Raw genomic sequence first — 24325 nt, forward strand, 5'->3', positions numbered from 1 at the left:
CTGTGTTTGGTTGGGATATATTAATGATATTACTAGAAAACAATATTGGTTAAGAAGTAGTTATGCAAGATAATTCTTTCTCTTCCCTTTGCCTCCCCCCACTCACACACACACACACACACACACACATATTACCTTCAAGGGACCACTAACCTGATGGTTGGACATATGCCCATTGGTTGACCCAGGCTCAGGTACCATGGGAAAATGGCTGCTAGACCTTGCTTGCTCTCTTCTTATCAAGGTTATTGGGTTGTGTCCACTCCCAATTAATGCTAGAGGCACCTCCTGACCACAGATGTGTGTGGGGAGGGTGGGGGTCTCCTATTGATGAGGATGAGGATGATGATGGTATGATGATTTCCAGGTGAAGTTTTCCATATACCTGAAGTATCTGAGTGCAGCAGGATGGTGTTCTATCGTCTTAATCCTCCTTGCTTACGTGGCAAATTCTGCGGCTTTCATGGGATCCAATTTCTGGCTCACTGAATGGACCACTGATTCCTATACCTACGCAAATCAAACCTATCCAAACTCTCAGAGAGACTTGAGAATTTCCATCTATGGAGTTCTAGGATTTGTTCAAGGTAGGTCTGATGACCCCCTCGAGAACAGAAAAGGAAACATTTCTTGTCACAATAGGCTGGCGAGGGCTGGAGAAGATTGGGGCAAAATTTTTGGCATCCAGAGCAAAACACTGACTTATGTGATTAATATTTTTAGGTTTCTTTGTGCTTTTGGCAACTCTTATGGCTGCCTATAGCGCCACACATGCTTCGCAAATCCTGCACATGCAGCTACTAAACAACATCCTTCGGACACCCATGAGCTTTTTTGACACAACACCCACAGGCAGGATTGTGAACAGGTTTGCTAATGTGAGTACTTGGAAGGCAATTTTTTTGAGACCTGCAAATCCTTCTATTTCTGATTGGGGTTGAAGTGACTTTCAAACATTGTGCATGTACCTCATTCTCTTATAACAGCGGGGATTGGGTGCGAGGTGGAGGGTAACGCCATGAAAGGAAGCCTTGCCACATCGGTGCAACAAGACTAAGAATCTTTAATTTCTTTCTGTTGGGGCAAGAGGTGTCCTTTCTTGGCACATCCTCAACTCAGCCAGCTTTCTTTATTCATCTGCTTGAGAGGAGAAAAGGGAAAGTTATCAGAGCAGGAAGATGTTGAGTTTTTCCTTGCACGGCAAAGTGGGAAGGTCCAGATCCCAGATTTTGTAAAGGCAGCAGGGATCTGGGTCAAGATCCAATTCATCTCACTATCAGTTGACCAGCAAGCACTTATTCTTTATGCGATAGATATTGTGCTAAGCACTGGAGGTACAAAAGCAAAAATGAAAGAGTCTGTGTTGTCAAAGAATTTACATTCTTTTGGGATGACAACATAGACATATATAAAAAGCTAAAAATATTTATTAAGCAATAGAACAAAAAAAAATAGGAATGAAGCTTTAACTAGGATGGGGAGACTAGGACTTTGTCCCATAGAACTGACATTTAGAAAGGATAGAATTTAATTTGAGAACTTATTTTTAAAAGGCAGGAGGAGAAAAAAAAAGATATTCCTGGCACAAGAGAAAGCTTCTGCAAACACCAGAAGTGAGACATGGAATGTTGAGTTTGGGGAACAGGCCCAATTTGATGGAAACATTGAGTGTGTAGAAGAGAATAATATGAAATAAGGCTGGAAAGGTTGGTTGGAATCAGATGGTAGAGGGCCTTTAAAAAGCCCATTTGAAGAGTTGGGTTTTAAGCCAAGTGAAATAGGGCACAAGTGAAGGATTTTGAGCAGAAAAGCAACATGGTCATAGCTATGCCTCCCAAAGATCATTTTGGAAGCTCTGTGGGAGATGGATTGGAGAAGAGAAGGATTGAAGGCCAAGAAACCAAAGAGAAGGTTATGAAAATAGTCCAGATCAATGCTAGGGAGAGCCTGAGATAGTACATGAGTGAAGAAAAGGGGATGGATATAGAGAGGGTGTTCAGGTAGGGCCAATGGCATTTGACAGTGATTGGATGTAGGGGCTGAGGGACAAGGGAAAAAAACTTTCTTTTTTTTAAGACTCCAAGGGGGCAGCCAGGTAGCTCAGTGGACTGAAAGCCAGCTCTAGAGACAGGAGGTCCTGGACTCAAATATGACCTCATATACTTTCTAGCTGTATATACTGTGTGTTGGTTCCAAAGTCGAAGAGCAATAAGGACTAGACAATGGGGGTTATCTTGCCCAGGGTCACATAACTAGGAAGTATCTGAGGTCAAATTTGAACCCAGGACCTCCCATCTCTATGTCTGGCTCTCAATACACTGAGCCACCTCGCTGTTCTGCATTTTCTTTCTTTTAACCTGGTTCCTCATTCTGTGTGTTCCCAGGATATTTCTACAGTGGATGACACCATACCTATGTCCTTCCGAAGTTGGATCATGTGCTTCTTAGGCATCATCAGTACCATTGTCATGATCTGTGTGGCTACTCCAGTTTTCATCGTTGTCATCATTCCTCTGGCCGTCATTTATATATTTGTACAGGTAGAGACCCCTCCACTCACTACCTAGATTCAGAAATAGTCTCCCCCTTTTCTGGTGGCTTTCTCAAGGCTCAGGTATCATAATAAGTATCTCATCTTCTGCTTGTCACTCACTTCTTCAATTCCTTCCCCTCTTCATTGAAATAGCTGCATCTTGCAGAAGCAACATCCAGAAGCTTCTGTGCCCAGAGTGGGCATGACTAGTTCTACCAATTCATCATCTGTCCCAGACCTCATTCTTTCTGAGGCCAGCAAGATTGTACTACGAGCATAGGTTTGGAATAGAATCGAATTTAGGAGATGTCTAGCCAGCTATAGGACTGCAGGTTTAAAACAATAAGGAGCCTTAAAGGCCATAGAGTTCAACACCCCTCCTCATCCTATTTTGCAGATGAGGAAACTAAGTCATAGAAAGCTTAAGTGATTTTCCTAGAATCAACCAACTATGGAAGGTCAAAGCCAGAATTTGAACCTAGGACCTCCTGATTCCAAGTTGAGTATCCTACCCTCCCTGCCAAGCTGCCATCTTGTTTTCTCTAATGGCTCCTTTGAAAGTATCTACCTAGTGTGCAGGTTGTCTCTCTCCCACTACTCTGGTTATAATTCCAAGGCTCTAGCCTTGTACATGTAATGACCACCTCACTCCCAGGTCCTGGAAGATGGCCATGTCTTGACTTCCTGCCATTCACACCCCTTTTCATTTTGCAACCCACTTTATGGTTCCAGAGATTCTACGTGGCCACCTCCCGCCAGCTGAGACGTCTAGATTCTGTCACCAAGTCTCCAATATACTCCCACTTCAGTGAAACAGTGACGGGTTTGCCAATAATCAGGGCTTTTGAGCATCAACAACGTTTTCTAAAGCAGAGTGAAGGCATCATCGATACCAACCAGAAATGTGTCTTTTCCTGGATTATTTCCAATAGGTAAGGGACCTTTCCATAATGCTTTTGAATTCTATAAGCTTAGAAATGGCTACAGATGGGTGTGATAAATCCAGCAACTGTTCTTTTCTTTTTTTTTTTTTTAATAAGAGATGAGAAAATGCATCTTCTTCCTCTCTTGACACAGTTGGGGACTGTGGGTCAAGAGTACTGCATATATTTCCAGACACATCTGATGTGTTCCCTGGCTTTGCTATATTTTTCCTTTTTTAGTCTTTGTTACAAGGGATGGCTGCTGGGGAGGGGAGAGAAAGGGTTAGATTTTGGAATGAAAGTGATGTAAAAATAAAGTTAGCAGTAAAAATAAGTTTTCTAAAAACTCACCTCACAGAACCATCGATATACTCCTGACATGCTGTGAAGGAACAAAGGTCCAATTTTTTTTTTTTAATCTGGCTGCTTCCTCCTCCAGCAGAAGTAGAATGATCTGTTTGATGTTAGGAAAATGGTTTTGTTTTTGGTATTTGTATTATTTGGATTTAATATTTGTATTAAGTGGAGGGGAGGAATAGTAGCTGAGATGGAATGTTCCTGTAAAAACCAAAAGGCTCCTATCTCTTGAGGTAAAAGGGATGAGGGGACTCTTACCCCCAAGGAAGGTATCTGTTGAACTTAAAGACCTGGTTAGAAAGGGTTGTAGGATCCCAGAAAACAGGAAGACCTTTTTAAGGCTGAAGAAAGCCCCTCAGTGGGCAGATGAAGACCCTTAAAGAGGCAGGTTGAAGCTCCTTGATTTTGTTTTGTTTTGGATGGAGGGGAACACTAAGAAGTCAGGAACTTTCTTGAAAGGGAAACAATGAGTAAATAGAACAAAGAAGACAATTCCATGTAACTGGGCTTGGATCCTAACTCCACAGCAATAGTTTTGTTTTTTTTAAACCCTTACCTTCCATCTTGGAATCAATACTGTGTACTGGTTCCAAAGCAGAAGAGTGGTAAGGGTGGGCAATGGGGGTCAAGTAACTTGCCCAGGGTCACACAGCTGGGAAGTGTCTGAGGTCAGATTTCAACCCAGGACCTCCCATCTCTGGGCCTGGATCTCAATCCACTGAGCCACCTAGCTGCCCACCCCCCCACAGCAATCTTCTAAGCCAGGACAATGAGGCAGTTCCATTGTAAAAGACATAACCAAACATGAAATGAAAGCAAACTCCTAGGAATACAGGCACACTTTGATTTAAGTAAATATAATTTGTCCAAGTACGAGTTTACAAAACAGACCAATTAGGAAGTGATTGTCTATTGTGTTAAAGCATTCACTGTGGGATTCCTTTGAACAGCATTCTCTTCCCCTTCTTTCAGATCAGATTCACTTTATTTCTTTCAGTCCTATGCTTCTTTGGGGGCCACACTGGATCCCTAGCCCTTAGCTTACGTAGTAAACGTATAATAAATGCTTTTCCATTTATGACCTCCTGCTCTCACTACATGATCTCTTTCTTCTCCAGTCTTTTATTCCTTTAAAATCAGATTCACTTTACCAAAAAAAATGAATTTATACAGTTTTTTTAGAGGCCTCTGTTACTCTGAGGACACACCTCCAGTAAGCAAGCCTTTACCTGCTTCCTTTTTTTTTTTTTTTTAACTCCTACAATGTGTCTTGGAATCCATACATATTAAGTATCAGTTCCAAGGTAGAAGAGCAGTAAGGGCTAGGCAATGGAGGTTAAGGGACTTGCCCAAGGACACACAGCTGGGACGTGTCTGAGGCCAGATTTGACCTGTACCTCTATCCTAAGAAGCTCCCAACCAGACACTGTCCTTTTGAGTCCTGAGGTGCTTTGGATGACACGACTGCATCCTTTTCTCTTGGTTCTGTTTTCCCACAGGTGGCTGGCAGTTAGATTGGAACTGGTTGGGAACCTGGTGGTATTCTTTTCTGCTTTGCTGATGGTCATTTACAGAGACACCCTGAAAGGAGACATGGTGGGCTTGGTGCTTTCCAACGCTCTCAATGTGAGTCTGAAAGTTCTGTGCCAAAGCCCAGAGACTCATTTAAGAGTCACTCATTGCTTTGTCCTTAAAGGTCTTTCAAATTCCATTTCCCAGTTTGGTAACTCAAGGCAGAGAGCTAAAGGCAGATCCAGATAATGGCACCATACATACTCTGTTCTCCTCTCTCCCTCCTGAATTATCCAGAACCCCTGGTCTATAGTCCATGTTCCGGTCACTATCACATTCTTTTTTTTTTCTTTATTTTTTTTTAAACCCTTAACTTCTGTGTATTGGCTCCTAGGTGGAAGAGTGGTAAGGGTGGGCAATGGGGATCAAGTGACTTGCCCAAGGTCACACAGCTGGGAAGTGTCTGAGGTGGGATTTGAACCTAGGACCTCCCATCTCTAGGCCTGATTCTCAATCCACTGAGCTACCCAGCTGCCCCCACTATCACATTTGTCCTGAACAGTGGCTAGAAGGATAGGAGCCTGGAAGGCTTGAGTTTGAACCCTGGCTTTGATGCTTCCTGCCTATGCTACCTTAACTGCACTCAGCCTTAGTTTTCTTATCTATAAATTGGGGATAATAAGAACCCCTACCTCCCAATGTTGTGAGAATCAAGCAAGATAACATATGTAAAGCACTTTGTAAACTTTATAGTGCTCTATACATGTTAGTTATTATTATTATTCATCAACCAAGTAATCAACAAACCTATTACATGCTATTCTATTATATTCTATCATAGTACTATGAATCATTTCCTGAATATTATCTATATACTTATAGACAACGATATCTCCATTTTCCAAATTCCTTCAAGCCCTTGCAATGACATTTCTTTGTCCTTGCTTTTGATACGTTTGGGTCTTTTCTCTCCTTGAAAGAAGGAACTGTTTCATCTATGCATAAGTGTGTATCACTCAGAGTACTTAGCACAGAGCTAGGCACAGAAAACCACAAATAAATGCTTGGTGATAGAATGATGGAGCAAGTTTCTGGGCAGCAGCCATCTCATTATCTTCTGGTCTTGATGCAGATCACACAGACTCTGAACTGGTTGGTGAGGATGACTTCTGAACTGGAGACCAACATTGTGTCTGTTGAGCGCATAAATGAGTACATCAAAGTAAAAAATGAGGTGAGAAGAAAAGAAAGCAGATATGAATGGTTTGGGCTTACGTGGACTTTGTCCTTTTAGATTCTGGCATTTCTCTTCCCTTTAAATCTCTTCTCCTTCTCTTTTTTTGTTCCTCTTTTCTTCTTCATCTCTTTTCTCTGATAGTTCTCTGGTCCCTTGCCTGCTGTGTCAACAGGTCAAAATCTTTGAACGAGAGGGCTATTAATTAAAAGAATATTGGGGACAACAATAGAAATAGAAACGGAATGTTAGAAAATGAACCTGCTCAATCCTAACCTCCCTCCCTTCTTTGTACAAGTTGGGGACCATGGAGATGGGGCATAGCATACATTGTTGGAATCGGTTAATGGATTGGTTAGTTTTGCTGATCGGCCTCTCCTCCCCTTTCTTTTTTATTCTTTGTTAGAAGAGTTGACTCCCTCAGTGGTGTAAGAAATAAACCGAATATAGAAGGATAGATTTAAAAGTATCAGGGGTTTAAAAGATTTATTGGTAGCCATTAGAAAACTGAAGCCACATGCCATGCTGAGTCAATTTAGAAAATGTGCCCTGTTACCTCCTTTCCCCAGCCTGGCTCTGCTCCAAACCAAAGAGCCGGAGGGAGGAGTTACAGCCAACTATAAAACAATAACGTGACCACATAAATGTGGAGGCGCAGAAGTGATTAAAGGGGATTTTGGGAAAACTAAGGACTTATGGAGGATGAAGTCCAAGGTTCAAAATCTCCATTTATACAGAGGTGAATGGCATTAAATTAGATTTTTAAACTGAAGAGTTAAAAAGAATCACTTTAAAAAGTGAGGAAATCATGGAGGAAGTGAGGAGGAGCATTTTTCTGTGGTGATTCTACTCCACCCACCCCAAAATGTCATCTTCCAAGTTCAGTTCAGGGGAGACATAAAAATGTAGGATTTAACATTCTAAAAGAATTTAGAAATCATTTCTGACTCTGAGAGGAGGAAATTGAAACCCAGAAATGATGATGCTAAAAGTCACTTAGGTAGCACCTGGCAAAGCTGGTATTGGAATCTGAGCCCTCAGATCAAGGATCTTTCAATACATCATGCTCCTTCTTTGAGAAGAGGAGGTATTCTCCCCCTGTCCTTTAGCAGGTGTAAGATGGGAACTTATAGGTGTGGAATGTCACATATATTCTCAGAATCAGTTGGGGTGCAGATGAGTTGTATTGACTTATTTTTCTCTTCCCTTTTAAACCTTTATCACAAAGGAGGGTTCACTGGGAAAGGGAAAAGGGAAAGGAGAGGGAGAGGGATAGTTTAAGAAGTAAAGGTGATGTAAAAAATAAAAGATATCAATCAAAAGCATTTTTTAAAGAGTTCATGCTGAGGCTTCTATCTCTGGCTTCTTGCACAGGCACCCTGGGTAACGGACAAGAGGCCTCCAGATGACTGGCCCAGCAAAGGAGAGATCCAGTTCACTGATTACAAAGTACGCTATCGCCCAGAGCTGGACCTGATATTGCACGGCATTACCTGTAACATTGAGGGTACTGAGAAGGTAAGTGCAGCAGGAGCTGAGGAGGAGGGTATCTAGAAAAAAAGATCAGAGTTTGCCGTTAACCAGAAACCAAGGCATGGTGAGACTTCTGGAAACCTTTGGAAAACTGTTGCACTTCCTGTTCTTATGGAAACTGGGAAGATGCTCTGATAGCCAGACTGTAGAACATTGATAGAGGATGGATTGTAAAAAGATGGGAGCATCTTAATACTTGTTTTTACTACCTCTACGAGCTCCTCTCATTGTTTCTTGATTTGTTCTCCTGCTTCTTCTGTGATTAAAATTTCTAAGAGGCAGCATTCTAATTCTGGGCATTAAAATTAATTTGTTAATAGGTCAATATAAATTAATTTGGTCAATGATTCAGTAATCATAGACATTTCATTCAGTCGTAAGTTATAAAGTATCATTTTGGAAGCTCATTATTCAGCCTTCTCCTAAGCAGTCAAAGATAGCGAATTGGTAGATACCTATTGAGGGGTGGACTCATATTTTCCAGACCCTCCCTGATCCCCTCACGATGCTGGAGAAAGTCACATGCCCAATTACAGGTTCCCAATAGCCTTGGCAATCTAGATGGAGAAAATAGGTTGGGTCTGGCCATGGTTGACTGTCATCTGTTCATCTCAATGGCCAAAACACCTTTAGACATATTGGCCAAAGTGACTTTTTGTTTGCGAGACAGGATGGGGTTTATATTCTCAATTTTAAATTATCCCAATTTTAGCGGCTGCTCTGGGGCAGGGTATGTTATGGCATTCTCTGGATCATCAGGACAAAGGAATGAAGAAAAAAGCTTGAAAGACAGAATGTTTCAGAGCCCTGCTAGAAATCAAATAATAGAGCATTATTTAGAAATAAAATGATACAGCATTAGGAATAAGTGTTCCTGTTCCCTACACTTGCATCCTCTCTTCTTGGTTCATGACGCTATGGAGAGAAAGTCATGAGGAAGAGAGTACCTGGATCAATAACTAGCATGGGGCTGCTGGAACTTTGTTTCAGGGTTACTAACATTTAGAGAGTGCTGACAGTCCCCAATGAGCAGCTAGGTGATGATGCAGTGGATAAAGTGCTGAGCTGAAGTCAGAGAGACTCATCTTCCTGAGTTCAAATCCAGCCCCAGACACCTACTAGCTATGGGACCCTGAGCAAGCCTCTTAACTCTGCTTGCCTCAGTTTCCTCATCTGTAAAACGAACTGGAGAAGGAAATGACAAACCTATTCATTATCTTGGCCAAGAAAATAGGTCATGAAGAGTTAGAACAACCACAAGATAGCCCTTTCCTGGGGGTGATTCCTCACTGTCCACCCTGCTGCTGCCCTTCTTCTCTGCTGGTGCTATTGTTCCCCGGACTAGATCTACCCCTTCTCTGAACTGTGCTTCTTCTCCTAAGTGGCGACATTTCTAGCAGGGTAGAACTTTTGAGGTATCCCAAGTCATGCTGCCCTCCCCACCCAGCTAGGCATCTCACCCTTATCCCACCTCCTCTCCTGGATTAAAAATTTTCTCTGGGAACAGCACAATCAATGGGGTCTCAAAGATAGTTTTAAGAAGACAATCATTTAGAGCAAGAAGTAAGGAGGTGGGGTTCCCTATCCTATGGAGAGAAAAGAACAGCCTCACTTTTCGTGGCTCCTCTGAGGGCATGATTCAATAGAGCTTGGCTTAGTCACGGTCAAAGGAAGGTACAAAAGAAGAAACTTTTCAAAGGGTGAGCTAGGAACTGCTTCTTCCATGACAGCATGGAGGCCACAGGTGAATGAACTGTCCTCTTAAGAGCAAGAAGTGTTAATAACTCAAAAAAATACTACCTTTTACAGATTGGCGTAGTGGGCAGGACAGGGGCTGGGAAATCATCTCTTACCAACTGCCTCTTCAGAATCTTAGAAGCTGCAGAAGGTCAGATTACAATTGACGGACTAGATATTGCCTCCATTGGGCTCCATGATCTCCGAAACAAACTGACAATCATCCCTCAGGTGAGTTCTGGAAGCCTTCCTCCCATTTCTCCTCCCTTTACCCACGTTTGGTAAATCTACAGGACTCTTGTTAAATACTCATTTCTTTTTATTTTTTTAAACCCTTAACTCCTGTGTATTGGCTCCTAGGTGGAAGAGTGGTAAGGGTGGGCAATGGGGGTCAAATGACTTGCCCAAGGTCACAAAGCTGGGAAGTGTCTGAGGCTAGATTTGAACCTAGAACCTCCCATCTCTAGGCCTGACTCTCAATCCACTAAGCTACCCAGATGCCCCTAAATCCTCATTTCTTGGCTTAATCCCTAATGCAGGTGAAGGGACACTATCTTTTTTTTTTTTAATCCATACCTTCTGTCTTGGAATCAATACTAAGTACTGGTTCCAAAGCAGAAAAGTGGTAAGGGCTAGGTATTGGAGGTTAAGTGACTTGCTCAGGGTCACACAGTTAAGTATCTGAGGCCAGATTTGAACCCCAAGACCTCCCATCTCTACATCTGGTTCTCTATCCACTGGGTCACCTAGCTGCCCTGACATTATCCTTAATGGAGATGATCTGACCATTTTCCTCCCTCATCCCTGGCATATGTTGCTAGTAAAAGATACAGCCCCATCCTTGGGCAGGACGAGCAGTCCCCCTGAGCTTCTGAGTTATGTGCCTGAAACTCTTATTCTTTGTGTGGTGGAGAATCTGGAAATCTTGGCTGTTATAAGCACTTCTCAGTTTCCTAAACCAACAGACAAATCCTGATTGTGTGGCTGGTTCAACATATACTCCTAGAGGGCAGAGACTGATTTTTTTTTGCTTTGTTATGTTTGCTTTTCTTTGGGCCTTTAGTGCTTAGCACACTTAAATATTTGTTGACTGACTGACTGTCTAGAAGCAAACAAATGGAACAATATACCTGGAATTTTTCTTCTTGCAACAGTTGTATTCAAGTATCTGAGACAGCAACAAAAAAAATACATTGTTGGAGCTTATGAATGAAGTTGGCAGGCTCTCCTGGGTGGGGGGGGCATGTGGGTGGTGGGTAGTAAGTTAATTAATTCCTTCCTTCAACAAATATTCACTGAGCATCTCTTATATTTGAGGGATTGGACTGATGTTTTCCTATTTACATTTTCATCTTTTCGCTTTAAAAATTCCTTCTCTTCTGAGATCCCCTTGCAGGGATTTTACACTACTAAGATCCCGTAGGTACATGAAAATGGAAGGGGAGGAAATGATGTCCTTTCCTCAGTTCTTTCAATGTCAAAATCATAGAATCTCAGAATTAGAAGGGACACTAAAGACCATTTAGTCCATCTGCAAATCCCCAATACGATGTCTCCCATGAGCATTTTTTTTTTTTTTTTTTGCTTCTGCTTGAAGATGTTCAGTGAAGGAGAATTCACTACCTTTTGAAGCAATCTATTTCATCTTGGGGATAGCTCTGATTGTTAGGAAGTTTTTGTTGTTGTTCAATCGTTCATTCATGTCTGACTCTTTATGACCCCCATCCTTTTTCCTGGTAAGGATAATGGAGTAGTTTGCTATTTCCTTCCCCAGCTGGATTTGAACTCAGCTCATCTTGATTCTAGGGCTAGCACTCTATCCACTGAACTACTTAGCTGCCTCCTTAGGAAATGTTCCTATATGTGTAATAGATAGAGATTTATAAATATCTCTGAAATCTGCCTTTACAGCTTTTTCTCAGGGCTCCTAGTTCTGTTCATGGGGGCCAAGCAGAACAAGCCTCATCTAATCCTTCTTCTACAGGACAGACCAAATACTTGAACAGCTATCCTGTCCCCCTCCCCGAGTTTTGTCCCTTCTGAGCCAACTGTGTCCAGTTTCATGAGACAATCTTGCCTTGGCAGGTTCTCCAGATGTCTTCTTCTGAATATACTCTATCTTGTCTATGTCCTTTCAAACTACAAAATAGTTTCTCGAATTTAATATGGCATTTCTCTAGATCAGGGGTCGGCAACGTATGGTTCTTTCTGCAGGAGCCATAAAGTCAATTTTTTTTCAGGCGCTGTTATAGGAACTCACACTGTGAGCACTGTATGGTTCTCATGACATTACATTTTAAAAAAATGTGGTGTTTATGGCTCTCATGGCCAAAAAGGTTGCCGACCTCTGCTCTAGATCCTAAGCCTACCTTAATGAAATCTAAAGCAATCCTTCTTTTTTTGATACCTCATAATATTGACTCAGATTGAATTTGCAGTCATCCACTAAACCATCATCATATTTTCATACAAATAATTACTCAGGCACATCTCATCTATCTTGTACTCCTACAACTGATATTCTGAATCCAAGCGTAGACCTTTACATTTATCTTTATTAAACTTCATCTTTCTTTGTTCAGTCAGTAATTCCAGATTGTTGAGATCTTTTTGGATCCCGATTCTGTCATTCAGTGCTTTAGGTATCCCTCTCAGCTTTGTGTCATTTAGATATTTTATAAACATACTCTTTATGTTCTCATCCAAGTCAGTGATAGAATTATTGAACATTAAAGGTTCAAGGACAGATGCTTGGGGCATTCCATTGGAGACCTTCTGCAAATTCAACATTGACCTCCTCCTTGGGTTCTATCATTCAAAAGGCTCTGAATCCACTTAACTGTACTTTAGCTATCTTCATCTCTCCAGCTTGTCCTCGGGGCCAAGTATGAGGATGCTCCCTACCCTCTTCTTCACTGGCCACCTGGGCTGCTAATTATCATCACACCAGCCAATAGTAGCTTGTGTTCACTGTAATAATCTGAAAGCTGACCTCGTCTGACTGATGGTTCAGCTCAACAACTGAAAGAGAGCCTTGAACATTGGGGGACGTTGTCAGAGACTTCTCCCCATCCCTAATTCAGCACTAGAAAGAGGGGCCAGGCAGCAGCTGAACATGTGAAGTGTGGGTTGATAACTCTAGAAATACCAGATGCTATGAAGCCTTAGATCCTTTACTTGAGTTTTCCCTTCAACTAAAGATGGCAAGAATCTTCCAGTGAGGACCTGGATGTCCCCAATGGCCACAAATGCCTCTATTTGAGGGCCAACATAAATATTCCAGAGATGCAAGTTCTGAACCTGGAATCCACAGATCCCCTGAGGGTCTGAGAATAGATTTCAAGAGGTACATAAACTTGGATGAGAAAAAAACACTTTTTTCACTAACATCTAACTGAAATTTAATTTAATTAATAAATTTAAATTTAAAGAAATTATTTAATTAATAATAAATTCCATTATCCAAAAACTTTCTTCGAGAAGGAATCCAAACAACCAAAGGGATCCAGGACACACACACACACACACAAAGTTGAGAACTACTAAGCTAAAGAAACAAATGAAACATTTTTACATAGGAAGAAGAAAAGATAAATTGAGTTCCATGCCAGCAGCTAATATACCTCCAAAGAACTGTCAGCCCTGATGATTCTTGCCATAGGCACGCTGTTGGAAGTTTCTTAAAAAACAACAAAACAAAACAAAAACAAAAAAAAACAAAAAAAACAGATTAATTTTGGAGAAATTCTGGGGAAATCACCATCTGCCTCTTCTCCTTCCTTGGAGGCATTATGCCTCAGTAGTCTGCAGCTATGGTTCTCAACAATTTTTGTTCCTCAAATATGCCATTCATATTTTTTTGCAGTTGTTTCTATCCACATACATACAAACATACACATATGAAACTAAGCTTAATCCAATACGTATGTACACATACATATACATATAGATATGAGGTATACATTGTATTATGCATGTATGTGTGTATATACATAGAAATTTTTCCTTCCTCTCCCTCCTTCCTTCTTTCTTTCCTTCTTTCCTTCCTTCCTTCCTTCTTTCCTTCATTCCTTCTTTCCTTTCTTCCTTTCTCCCTCCTTCCCTTCCTTCCTTCCTATTTAGTTTACTTTCTCTTTGTCAAGAGGTAGGTAGCATTCTTTATCATTGGTTCTCTGCAATCATGTCTGATCATTGTGTTGCTCAAAACTCGTAGGTCTTGCAAAGTTACTTGTTCTTACAGTGTTATTATTATATTGTTCTCTTGGTTCTGTTCACTTTACTCTGCATCATTTCATATAGGTTCTCCCATGTTTATGGGAAACTGTCCATTGCATCATTTTAAAGGCACAACAGTATTCCATTATATTCCTATAACAAAATCTGATCTGCCTTTCCCCAATTGATGGCTCCTCCATTAGTCCAGTTCTTTGCTACCACAAGAAGAGTTATTATCAATATTTTTGTACATGTGAATCCTTTCCCTCTTTTTTTTCTTTTTTAAACCCTTACCTTCCATCTTGGAGTCGATACTGTGCATTGACTCCAAGGCAGAAGAGTGATAAGGGCTAAGCAATGGGGGTTAAGTGACTTGCACAGGGTCATACAGCTAGGAAGTGTCTGAGGTCAGATTTGAACCCAGGACCTCCCATCTCTAGGCCTGGCTCTCAATCCACTGAGCCACCCAGCTGCCCCCGTTAGTAACTTTTAGGGCAGAGCTCCAGAGAGCTTTTCAGAATGGCTGGACCAATTTCACAGCTCCACCAAAGGTGCATTCACGTGCCCGTTTTCCTATTGTTCCTTTAACATTTTTCATTTTTCCTCTTAAAAAAAACACAACAAAAAACAAAAAGCTTTGCCAGTCTGAGGGATTTGAGGCAGAAATCTAGAATTTCTTTCATTTTCATTTTCCTAATCAGTAGAGATTTGGAGCATTTCTGTAATATGACTATTTGTATTTCTTTCCTTGAGAAGTGCCTTTTCCTAAAGTCCCTCCAGAGTTTTGTCATTTGGGGAATGGCCCTTAGTCTTAGATTTTTTAATCAGGTCCTTATTTCTTTTGGAATGCCAAGAACTTAGCAAATCATTACTAGTTTTATTTTTGTTGAGGGTAGCTAAAAAAAAAGCAGAGCTGTTATTTAGCAAATAACCACTAGGTGGTAGGAATGCAACACTTTAATACCATCCTTATTCAGAATTTAGCTCCTCTGGAGCTTTTGCAAAAGATTTTGCAATCTTTCTTAGCAATTCGTGGCCTCAGCACACCCTTCCTTCTCTGTGACTCAGCCTAAGACTATTTTCCTGACTTGATACATAGTTAAAGGAGAGGCATTTCCTAATCAGGGAACCACATAATTTTATAATTGGAAGAGACCTCAGGGGTTCTCTAGCCTCGTGTGTCTCAAACTTATTGGTCTCAGTACCCCTAAATACTGTAAAAATTACTGAATCCTCCAAAGAGCTTTTAACTTTGTGGGTTATAGCCATCAATATTCGAAATTAAAACTGATAAAAAATGTAAATATGATTTGTTAATTTAAAAACTATTAATTGGGGGCAGCCGGATAGCTCAGTGATTGAGAGTCAGGCCTAGAGACGGGAGGTCCTAGGTTCAAATCCGGCTCAGACACTTCCCAATTGTGTGACCCTGGGCAAGTCACTTGACCCCCATTGCCCACCCTTACCACTCTTCCACCATGGAACCAATACACAGAAGTTAAGGGTTTAAAAAAGATAACTAAAAATAAACAAACAAACAAATAAATAAATGAACACTATTTATTGTTCAACTCATATAAATGTAATATGAATTAATAGAACTCAATTTAATATAATTCAATATAATATAATTATATTCTGAATAATATAAATCTATTACAAAATATAATTATATTATGAATGATATAATTCTATTATAAAATAGTTATATATAATATAATTATTTTGCTATTATATAATACTTTATGGAAAATAATTATGTTTTCCAATTTAATGATAGTGGTATTGTTTTACATATTTATACAAATCTAATGTAGAGAGGAATGGCATTGTTTTACATTTATTTGCAAATATCTTTTTAATATCTTAAAATAATTAAATTAATAATTTAATATTAAAGTCCTTACTAGAGGACTAAACATTTGATCTGTTGTATGAAGTTTATTTAGTTGAAATATTTGAAGAAAATGTGGCTTCAGATACATAATTGGAAAAGGGATCTGGATTTCGAAAGGCCTACTATTNACAGAGAGAGGAAAGACAGAGAGAGACAGAATGAGAGAGACAGAAGGGAGAGACAGAGAGACAGAGACAGAGAGAGGAGAGACAGAGAGAAGGGAGAGACAGAGAGACAGAGAAAGAAAGGTGAGAGTGAGAGAAGGGAGAGACAGAGACAGAGACAGAGAAGAGAGAGAGAGGAGAGACAGAGATAGACAGAGACGGAGAGATAAGGGAGAGACAGAGAGTCAGAGAGAGATTTAAAGATGATTTGGGGAGTCCCAAAGATATTATTTGGATGGATAGGCTTGTGAGTGTGATAAGCCTATCTGGGGAACTCCTCACCTTTACTCTGAGGGTATGAAGAGGTTATCTCTGTGAATGGTGTAGTGGACAGAGATAGACAGGAGCTAGTGTTCAGTAAAGGGGTTTCTTTGGGTTTGGGTATGGACTGTTTTCCAGGACTTGACTTAAATGCCTGGACCCCAAGAAACCCTTACTGAACCCAGCCCTGTGGGGGGAAAGACTGAATGACAGGCAGCCGTGGATTTTGCGTGGCCAAAGCTTGATAGACAGTCTCCCTCTATTTCCTCTTCTTCCCTCTATTTACACTGTATCCCTTTAAGAAACTCTTATCTGACTGCTACTCATTAACAAGCTGGTTTGTTATACTGAAGGAACAAGGTAGGTGAGGTGAGTGGGCTTAGGAAGCCCTGTACTGTCATGATAACAAATGGGTCCTTGGGGCCCGGATCTCCCTTACTCCCTCTCCTCCAGCTGTCATCTAAACTAAACTACAGACAGAATAGGATTATGAGGGTCTCTCTCACTTGGCCCAGGACAAGACAGTGAGTCTTCAAGGTTGGCCCAGCGAGCTATTTGGGTCCACAGACCCCTTCCAGCTGCTGGCAGATGTCTAAACTCTTCTTCAATGTTATATGTAAGAAGCAGGAACACAATTACTTAATTGTAATTTAATTGTAATAAAGACTTCTTCACGGAAAGAGATATCCAGGGAAACCCACAGAGTCCAGAGATGAAGACCCTTCCCAGGGTTCTCTCCCCCACAGGCCTCTGCCTCTCCTTCCAACCGCTGCTCGTCACTCAAAGTTGCTTTCCAACGTTCCAAACCTTCTCTGTGCCAAACTTTCCTTACAGACAGAAAGAGAGAGGAGGGGGAGAGAAAGTGTGAGGGACACGGAGAGAGAAGAACAGAGACAGAGAGACAGAGAGATAATAGAGTTACAGATAGATTTGGGAGTCCTCAGCATAGAGATGGCAATTAAATTTCTGGCAGTTGATGAGTTCATCAGGTAAAAGAGGGTAGAGATAGAAGAGGACCTGGGCAAGAGACACTGCTGGTGAGGGATTGTGGTGGACCAACAAAGGGGACCGAGAAGAAGCAGTCTGACAGGTTAAGAGGAGAACCATGAAAGCTCCGTATGGCAAAAAACCCAGAGGAGGGAGGATCTAGGGGGAAAGGGTGGTCCACAGTGTCAAATGCTGCAGAGAGTGGTGGAGAAGGCCACCGGCCTTAGCACACAGGCATTCGCAGATCACTTTGGAGAGAACAAGTTCAGTTGAGAGATCGAGTTGGAAGCCAGAAGGCAAAGGCTTGGGATGTGGGTAAGAGGACAGAAAGTGGAGCTGACAGTGGGTGCCAAGAGCTCTTTCTGAAAGTTTGGTTAAGAGGGACAGAGGGTAACATAATGTGAAGGCACTGGGGAAGTGGTCCTGGCTAGGTACCTTGCTTCCATTCACGTCTCCCAAGTTAGGTCCTTAGAATCAACTATCTCCCCAGAAGCATCAATCCTTTTGACACCCCAGAGGGCCTCTAGCCTCTACTCAAATACCTTTGATCATCACTATCTTCATTCCATCTTCACGTGGCTCTTCCTCATATTAAGATGCCTCTTTAGGAGGCACAGTGGACACAGCACCTGGCCTGGAGTCAGGAAGATCCAAAGCTGGCCTCAGATGTTATTAGCTATGTGACCCTGGGCAAATCATGTAACTTCTATCAGTTTCCTTATCTGTAAAATGGGGATAATAACATCAATCTCCTAGGGTTTTTGAGAGGGTCAAATAAGAGAATATTTGTTTAAAAACCACTTGGCACAGTGTCTGACACATAGTTGGTGCTTAATAAATGCATATTCCCCTCCTTTCCCTTATAGCTTCCATCATTTGCCTTAATTATGCTTTCTGGGCTCAAGCTAAATAAACTTTGTTCTGGTGCCTCTAATCCTCCATCATATCTTTTGGCTAACAAATTGGTGCTCTCCATGAAAGATTATGTTTGTTAAGGCAAAACCCCACAGTAAAAACAAACAAACAAACAAAACCTTAACTAAATTAAAAAGAAAAAGAAAGTTTTAACTGTCTATAACTCAGCTTTCAGAACAAAACAGAAAAATTTTCCTGAGAGGGCACCAGACTTAGTGGGCAAAAGGTGGCAGTGCTTTTGTACCAGTGCCTCTGAGCGACTTTACCCTTGTGATTCCCCACCTCTCTGGAGTGTTCTCAGAGATTTCTAAAAATCACCCTCCCCAGGCTGGGGGGTGTGTGGGAGGGTGTCCCGTCCCTGCCCTGCCAGCTTTATATCTCTCTTCTTGGCCTTTGGTTTATGCAGGATCCCATCCTGTTCTCTGGCACTCTGAGGATGAATTTGGATCCTTTCAACAAATACTCAGATGAAGAGGTCTGGAAGGCCCTGGAATTGGCTCACCTGAAGCCCTACGTGGCTGGCCTGCCACAGGGTCTGTCCTATGAAGTGAGTGAGGCTGGTGACAACTTTAGGTAAGTCCCCAAACACAGACCAGCTTCCTCTTAAGACAATTGTTAGAGCCAAGGATGGAAGCAACATTTTCCTCTTCTCTGTGCTTCTTGTGAGACTGATTGGTGCTAACTGTAACATGGGGATCATCGCATCAATAAAGTTGGCTAAAATCATAGACTTGAGGACTGTTCTAGACAAGTTTGGTGGAGAGGAAAGGATGTTGAGCTTGAAGTCAGCATCTCAGACTCTGAATTTACTCATCTTTAAAGTTTCACTAGATGACTAATGAGGTCTTGTCTAGTTCTAATCTTCTGAGAAAAGCTGATTTTGTTCAGGTCTTTTTTTTTTTTTAATCATAAAAGAACATGATGCTACAGAGAACTGGGTTCTAGTCCTGCTTGTATTCTAACCAGATGGATCTCTCTAAACGGTCCTTTTTATGTACTTTCAGTTTCCACATTTATTAAGGCGGCCGGATGGCAGGGGTATAGGTCATTGGACTTTGAGTCAAGAAAACTCAAGTTCAAATCTTGCCCCAGACTCTTACTAAGGGTGGGCAATGCTGGCCAAAGAATCTACCATCTCTCAGACTTAGTTTTCTCATCTATAAAAAAGAAATAATACCGACCCTTAGTTCACAGGGCTGTTGGGAGGATTGAATGAGATAATATATCTGGAATGCTTTGCAAGCCTCAAAGTGCCATGCGGTAGTTATTGTTATTATTACTCTGTTGTGGAGAATAATAGAAAAGACATGGAGGACAGTGGGAATGGCAGTATTAACAACAACTATTTCCAGTGTTGTTTCTGTAGGGCTTTGGGCAGGAATTAGAACAGTGGTATAGTTTAAATTTAAATAGGTCGGTACGATAAACTCCAGGGGACTTTACCTTTTTTTTTTTTTTAATTGCACTGCTTTGTTGTCAAATATCATTCCCATAAGTGTCTGAGGCTCAGAAATCATTTTGTCATGTTGAGTTTTTTTTTTTGAGATGATATTTCAGGTTATGAAGAAATAAGAGATAGGGGCAGCTAGATGGCTCGGCGGATTGAGAGCCTGGGTTCAAATTTAGTCCTAGACATTTCTTAGCTATGTGACCCTGGGCAAGTCACTTAATCTCCAATTGTCTAACCCTTATTGCTCTTCTGCCTTGGAATAGGTACTTAGTATTGATTCCAAGATGGAAGGTAAGGGTTTTAAAAAAGAAATATGTTTAAAAAAAAAAAAAGGTCCTTCCCTTCCTGCGTGCTTATTGCAGAACTGAAAACTTCTGGGCATTGTGTCTCCCTTGGGCTATCCCCAGAAAGTAGCTGAGTCCTCTGAGACTTCATGGATTCAAATGATCAGTGACCAGGGTAGATATTGAGATCCATTTCTGCCAGTACATTGTCCACTCAATGGCAGAAGAGCAGGATTTCACTCATTTGCCCTCGATTCTGGCAGGATCCCTTGCTGGGGCCATAAGATGCCATGATTGAGGTTGGTGTGGTTTCAGATGGGGCCACAGGTATGGCATCTAGTAGGAGCCTAGGTGAGGAGAAGGAAGAGGAAGAGGAGGAGGAGAAATAGGAGCATTGCTCCACAGTGGCCTGCACCCTTCTCTCAGCAGTGGTCACTTTCCATGGGTCACCTGGTGGAAAGTCACCCTCAAAGGTCCTGAAATGCTTTCCTCAAGACCAAAGACAAAATGGCAGCCAGGAAGGATATGTTGACATTTTGGCTGCCTGGTTCAAATGCCAACTCTTGATGTTTCTTTGTGTCAGCAGAGTTTAGCTCCTCCTTACCTTCTGTTTAAAAATAACACTGAGCCCATTTCTTCCAAGCACATGTATAACATTAAGGGATGGGGTAATTTTGCAAAAGATCATTTCAATGTGGTCTATTCAAGTGTTCCTCCTACCCCAGGGACAGAGAAAATGCCTCTGAAATCCTTAGACTTGGCCTCAAACACTGGAGAAAAGTCTGCTCTTGTCTGGCATCATCTTTATACTTTTAGAGATTAGGGCAGCTTCGTTTTCCCACACCTGGTTATATTTGAAACGAATATGTGCTTCATTATTTGGAGTCATTTTCATCCGGGAGGATTCTGTTTTCTTGCAACCCTGAGTTCTCCTGAGACATCTGAGCTTCCATCACATTCCTGGGGCCCTCCCCATGGGAATCTAGGCTTGGCTTCTCACTGGAGCTGGGGCTTTGGGGATTTAGATGACTTTTGTGACTCCCTCCTTCCCCTTGCCCACCCTCAGACTTTGACCTGAAAGAGGAGAATCAGGCTTCAGAACAAGGTTTTTGATATACATTGCCACGTTCTATGGGGCACTGTCCCAGCCTCTCTACTTGCCCAGTTGGGGAATTACCCATTACTTTTCTCAGGAAGGATAAATTGAAGGGGCCTTTTCTAGATAACCCTAACATTTCTATAGCTCCTTAAAGAAGGAGGATGATTAGAGGTTGCCAGGTGTGTCCCAGGGGATAGACGGCTTGCTTCAGCAAGTCAAAATGCCTAGTTTGTGGAATCCCGGGCAAGTCATAGAATGGATCTTAAGTTCATCTGTTTCTTCATTTGTAAAGGGGAAATCATCAAAGCAGCAGCCTTGCAGGATTGTGGTGATGGTTAGGTAAAACCAGCTCTTTGGAATACTGAATGAGTTATGATTGTCACCATCAATGAGGAAGCCACAGCTAGAGAGTTTCAGTGCCTCACCCTTAATCACACTGCTAATGAGAGACAGGACTGAGATCCAGTTTAGCCAGCCCTTCACCATGCCAGATTGCTAACAATTCCTGGTTTTTAACCACATTCCCTGTCTTGGTCAACCTTTCCACTGAGGAAGTCCAAGAGCAGTAGAGCTCCCTTTGGCAAACAGCTGAAGTCCCTGACTGTGCAGTAGCATTGTGCCAAACCTGGAACCCAGAGTATCTCTGCTCCATGTCAGGACTCATTGTCAAGAATCAGATAAGGGTGATTTCTCCCTATTAAGTACTGTGCTTCTAGATAAAAAAAGATTCAATGGCTTCTTACCCTAATTTTGGGGAAGATTTTAGTTTTTAATTTTAAACCCTCGGATCAACTTCATAGTTAACATGTATATAGTACTTCGAGGTTTGGTATCTGGGATGATGGTTTCTATTCCATTTAGCTCTCCATCTGAACCAGGTCCCCTGAGTCTTTGCAAACAGTTCAGAGAATCTTGTTCTGGCTTTTGTAGGAATTCAAGCAATCCTATTATTCTTGTACTTCCTAAGGGACACTAAAAAGCCACCAAGGCTTGTTCTTTTGGCCTGATTTGAGATCTGGCTAAGGAGAAATGCTTGGAACTTCATTGGCTCAAATAGTAAATGACCTCCTATGTGCTCCCTTAGCGCCTCCCTTACACATTTTCTTGGATCATCCAGTAGACTGTAGACCATTGACCATAAGACAGCTTCAGCCTCCTTCGATGTAGTTGCTGTTTCCCTGTGGTGGCCAAGGAGATAAGCTAGGCTATCTTCCATGACTCTTGTCCTGAAAGGTTTTTCTTTGGCATGGCAATGTAGAATTCTAATCTATTAACCTCTAATTTAATATCCCCTGTTACCAACAGGGGAGAGCAATGAACATGTTCCTCAAGTGCTTTGCTCCTCTTCCTACAAATGTTTAAGCAGGCATTTCTGCCTTGTATAAACAAGGTGCTTCATCAATGAAAGCTTCTTTGTACTTCACAAGCCTATTTGAATCAGGAAATCAGACTCATCAAACATGTTCATCTCTGGCCAAGGCAGGGCTTTAAAATGAATTTGCTAATGGCATTATTTGGAAATCTTGAAACATTTTGGGTAATGGTATCCCCCCTCTATGAATGATACCAGTCAAAGACTGTACCACAATAGGCTAATGCTTTTTGTTGTAATAGAATCTCACCATAATATTGCTAGAACCAAATGTCCATCATTCTTCCTAGATGTTATTTGCATAGCTGCTTCTGGGGGCAGTAGGACAGGTAGGTCTTGATTGGTGCAAATAATGAATCCTCTGAAGTAGTGGCATTATTCAAATTCTCACTTATTTCCATTGGGCTGGAACCAGGGACCCTATTTACAGAATTATAATTCTGAATAGTAATTCACACAGATATGTGTGGTCTAGTCACTTTGAGTGGACTATATTATCAGCACTAATTAGAATCTAGCTGGGATTTGGGGTCTGTCCATTTGGAGATCTGAGTTGGACCAAGAATGCTGGGCTCCACCAAGCATCCACAATCATAGTACTACTGGCCTGAGTGTTCCCCCGGTTTCTTTTCCCATTGACAGCATAGGGCAGAGACAACTTCTGTGCCTGGCTCGTGCTCTGCTTCGGAAATCAAAGATTCTCATCATGGATGAGGCCACCGCTGCTGTGGATCTTGAAACAGATAACCTAATTCAGGGCACAATCCGGAAGGAGTTCTCCAACTGTACAGTCATCACCATTGCCCATCGCCTCCACACTATCATGGATAGTGACAAGTGAGTTCTGGGTATTAGACAGAGAGGATGAGATGAGATGGGGGCGGGGATCTGTTTAAGAGGGAATAGGAACTAGATGAGTGTCTGTTAGAAAAACTACAAAGATGGGGAGGGGAGAAGAAGGAGGAGGGAATTCATTAGGCCTTAAAAAAATACAAAGATGGACACCAACTATCACTTATCAGTTGCAAATGGGAGAAATTATCATCCTAAGGAAATTGCTAGGACTAGCCCAAAGAACAATCTAGAAACTGAGGGAAGGATGGTTTTAGAAGATGGGTTTATCATCCTGGGTAGAAGGGATTGTGATATTCTTAGAGATTTTAAGAATTTAAACTTACTTTTCTAATTCCTGAGATCCAACCCTTCCTTTTGGTCTTGATTACAGGGTTATGGTATTGGATAGAGGGAAGATTATAGAGTATGACAGTCCTGAAAAACTACTCCAGAGGACTGGTCCCTTTTACTTCATGGCCAAGGATGCTGGCATTGAAAATTTGAACACAGCACTTTAGCCTCATGCAAGTGGCACAAAGCTGTACAAAGGACACTGGCTTCTAAGCTGGACCATCTGGATCTTCGCCAAGTCTGTCTGTTGGTCATCCCATGGGGCTGAAGCAGTGGAATCCATATATTTGGCCCTGGACCTTTTATGTTGGTTTTAAGACCATCTTAAAACTTCTAGAACATACAGAAGGGATCAGAAGTGAAGGATGATTGATACCTTTGGTGATACCTGCTGTAGAAGAACACTGAGTAACACCTCAAAGACAATATTTGTTTCTTTTTTGACCACAGTGCCTAGCAAGCTGTAGGTACTTAATGAATGTCTCTTGATTTATGGAGGTGTCGGCCTCCCTGTTTTACAAATGTTAAAAATTTTGAGAACCCATTTGTTGCCTTTTAGTGCAGGATGCTCCTCTGTCCTGATTTAGTGCCTTTAAAAATGGCAAATGACTTCACAGGGAGGGATGAGGAGGGGGAGAATTTGGAACTCCAAATGCTTTTTAAATGT

At 41.6% G+C, this 24325-nt stretch overlaps 1 protein-coding gene across 1 annotated transcript in view; it reads left to right on the top strand.

Moving 5' to 3' along the window:
• The window catches only part of ABCC2 (ATP binding cassette subfamily C member 2), a 78012-nt gene extending 53687 nt beyond the window's left edge, over positions 1–24325 (top strand). The window contains exons 22-32 of the mRNA XM_044665759.1: positions 368–587; positions 724–878; positions 2385–2540; positions 3266–3465; positions 5313–5439; positions 6458–6559; positions 7934–8077; positions 9902–10060; positions 18675–18841; positions 23116–23310; positions 23699–24325. Coding sequence (XP_044521694.1) covers positions 368–587; positions 724–878; positions 2385–2540; positions 3266–3465; positions 5313–5439; positions 6458–6559; positions 7934–8077; positions 9902–10060; positions 18675–18841; positions 23116–23310; positions 23699–23825 — 1752 coding nt within the window. The 3' untranslated portion in view covers positions 23826–24325. The remainder of the gene's footprint in view (positions 1–367; positions 588–723; positions 879–2384; positions 2541–3265; positions 3466–5312; positions 5440–6457; positions 6560–7933; positions 8078–9901; positions 10061–18674; positions 18842–23115; positions 23311–23698) is intronic.

Source organism: Gracilinanus agilis, chromosome 2 (genome assembly GCF_016433145.1).
Source record: "Gracilinanus agilis isolate LMUSP501 chromosome 2, AgileGrace, whole genome shotgun sequence".
Lineage (NCBI taxonomy): Eukaryota > Metazoa > Chordata > Mammalia > Didelphimorphia > Didelphidae > Gracilinanus > Gracilinanus agilis.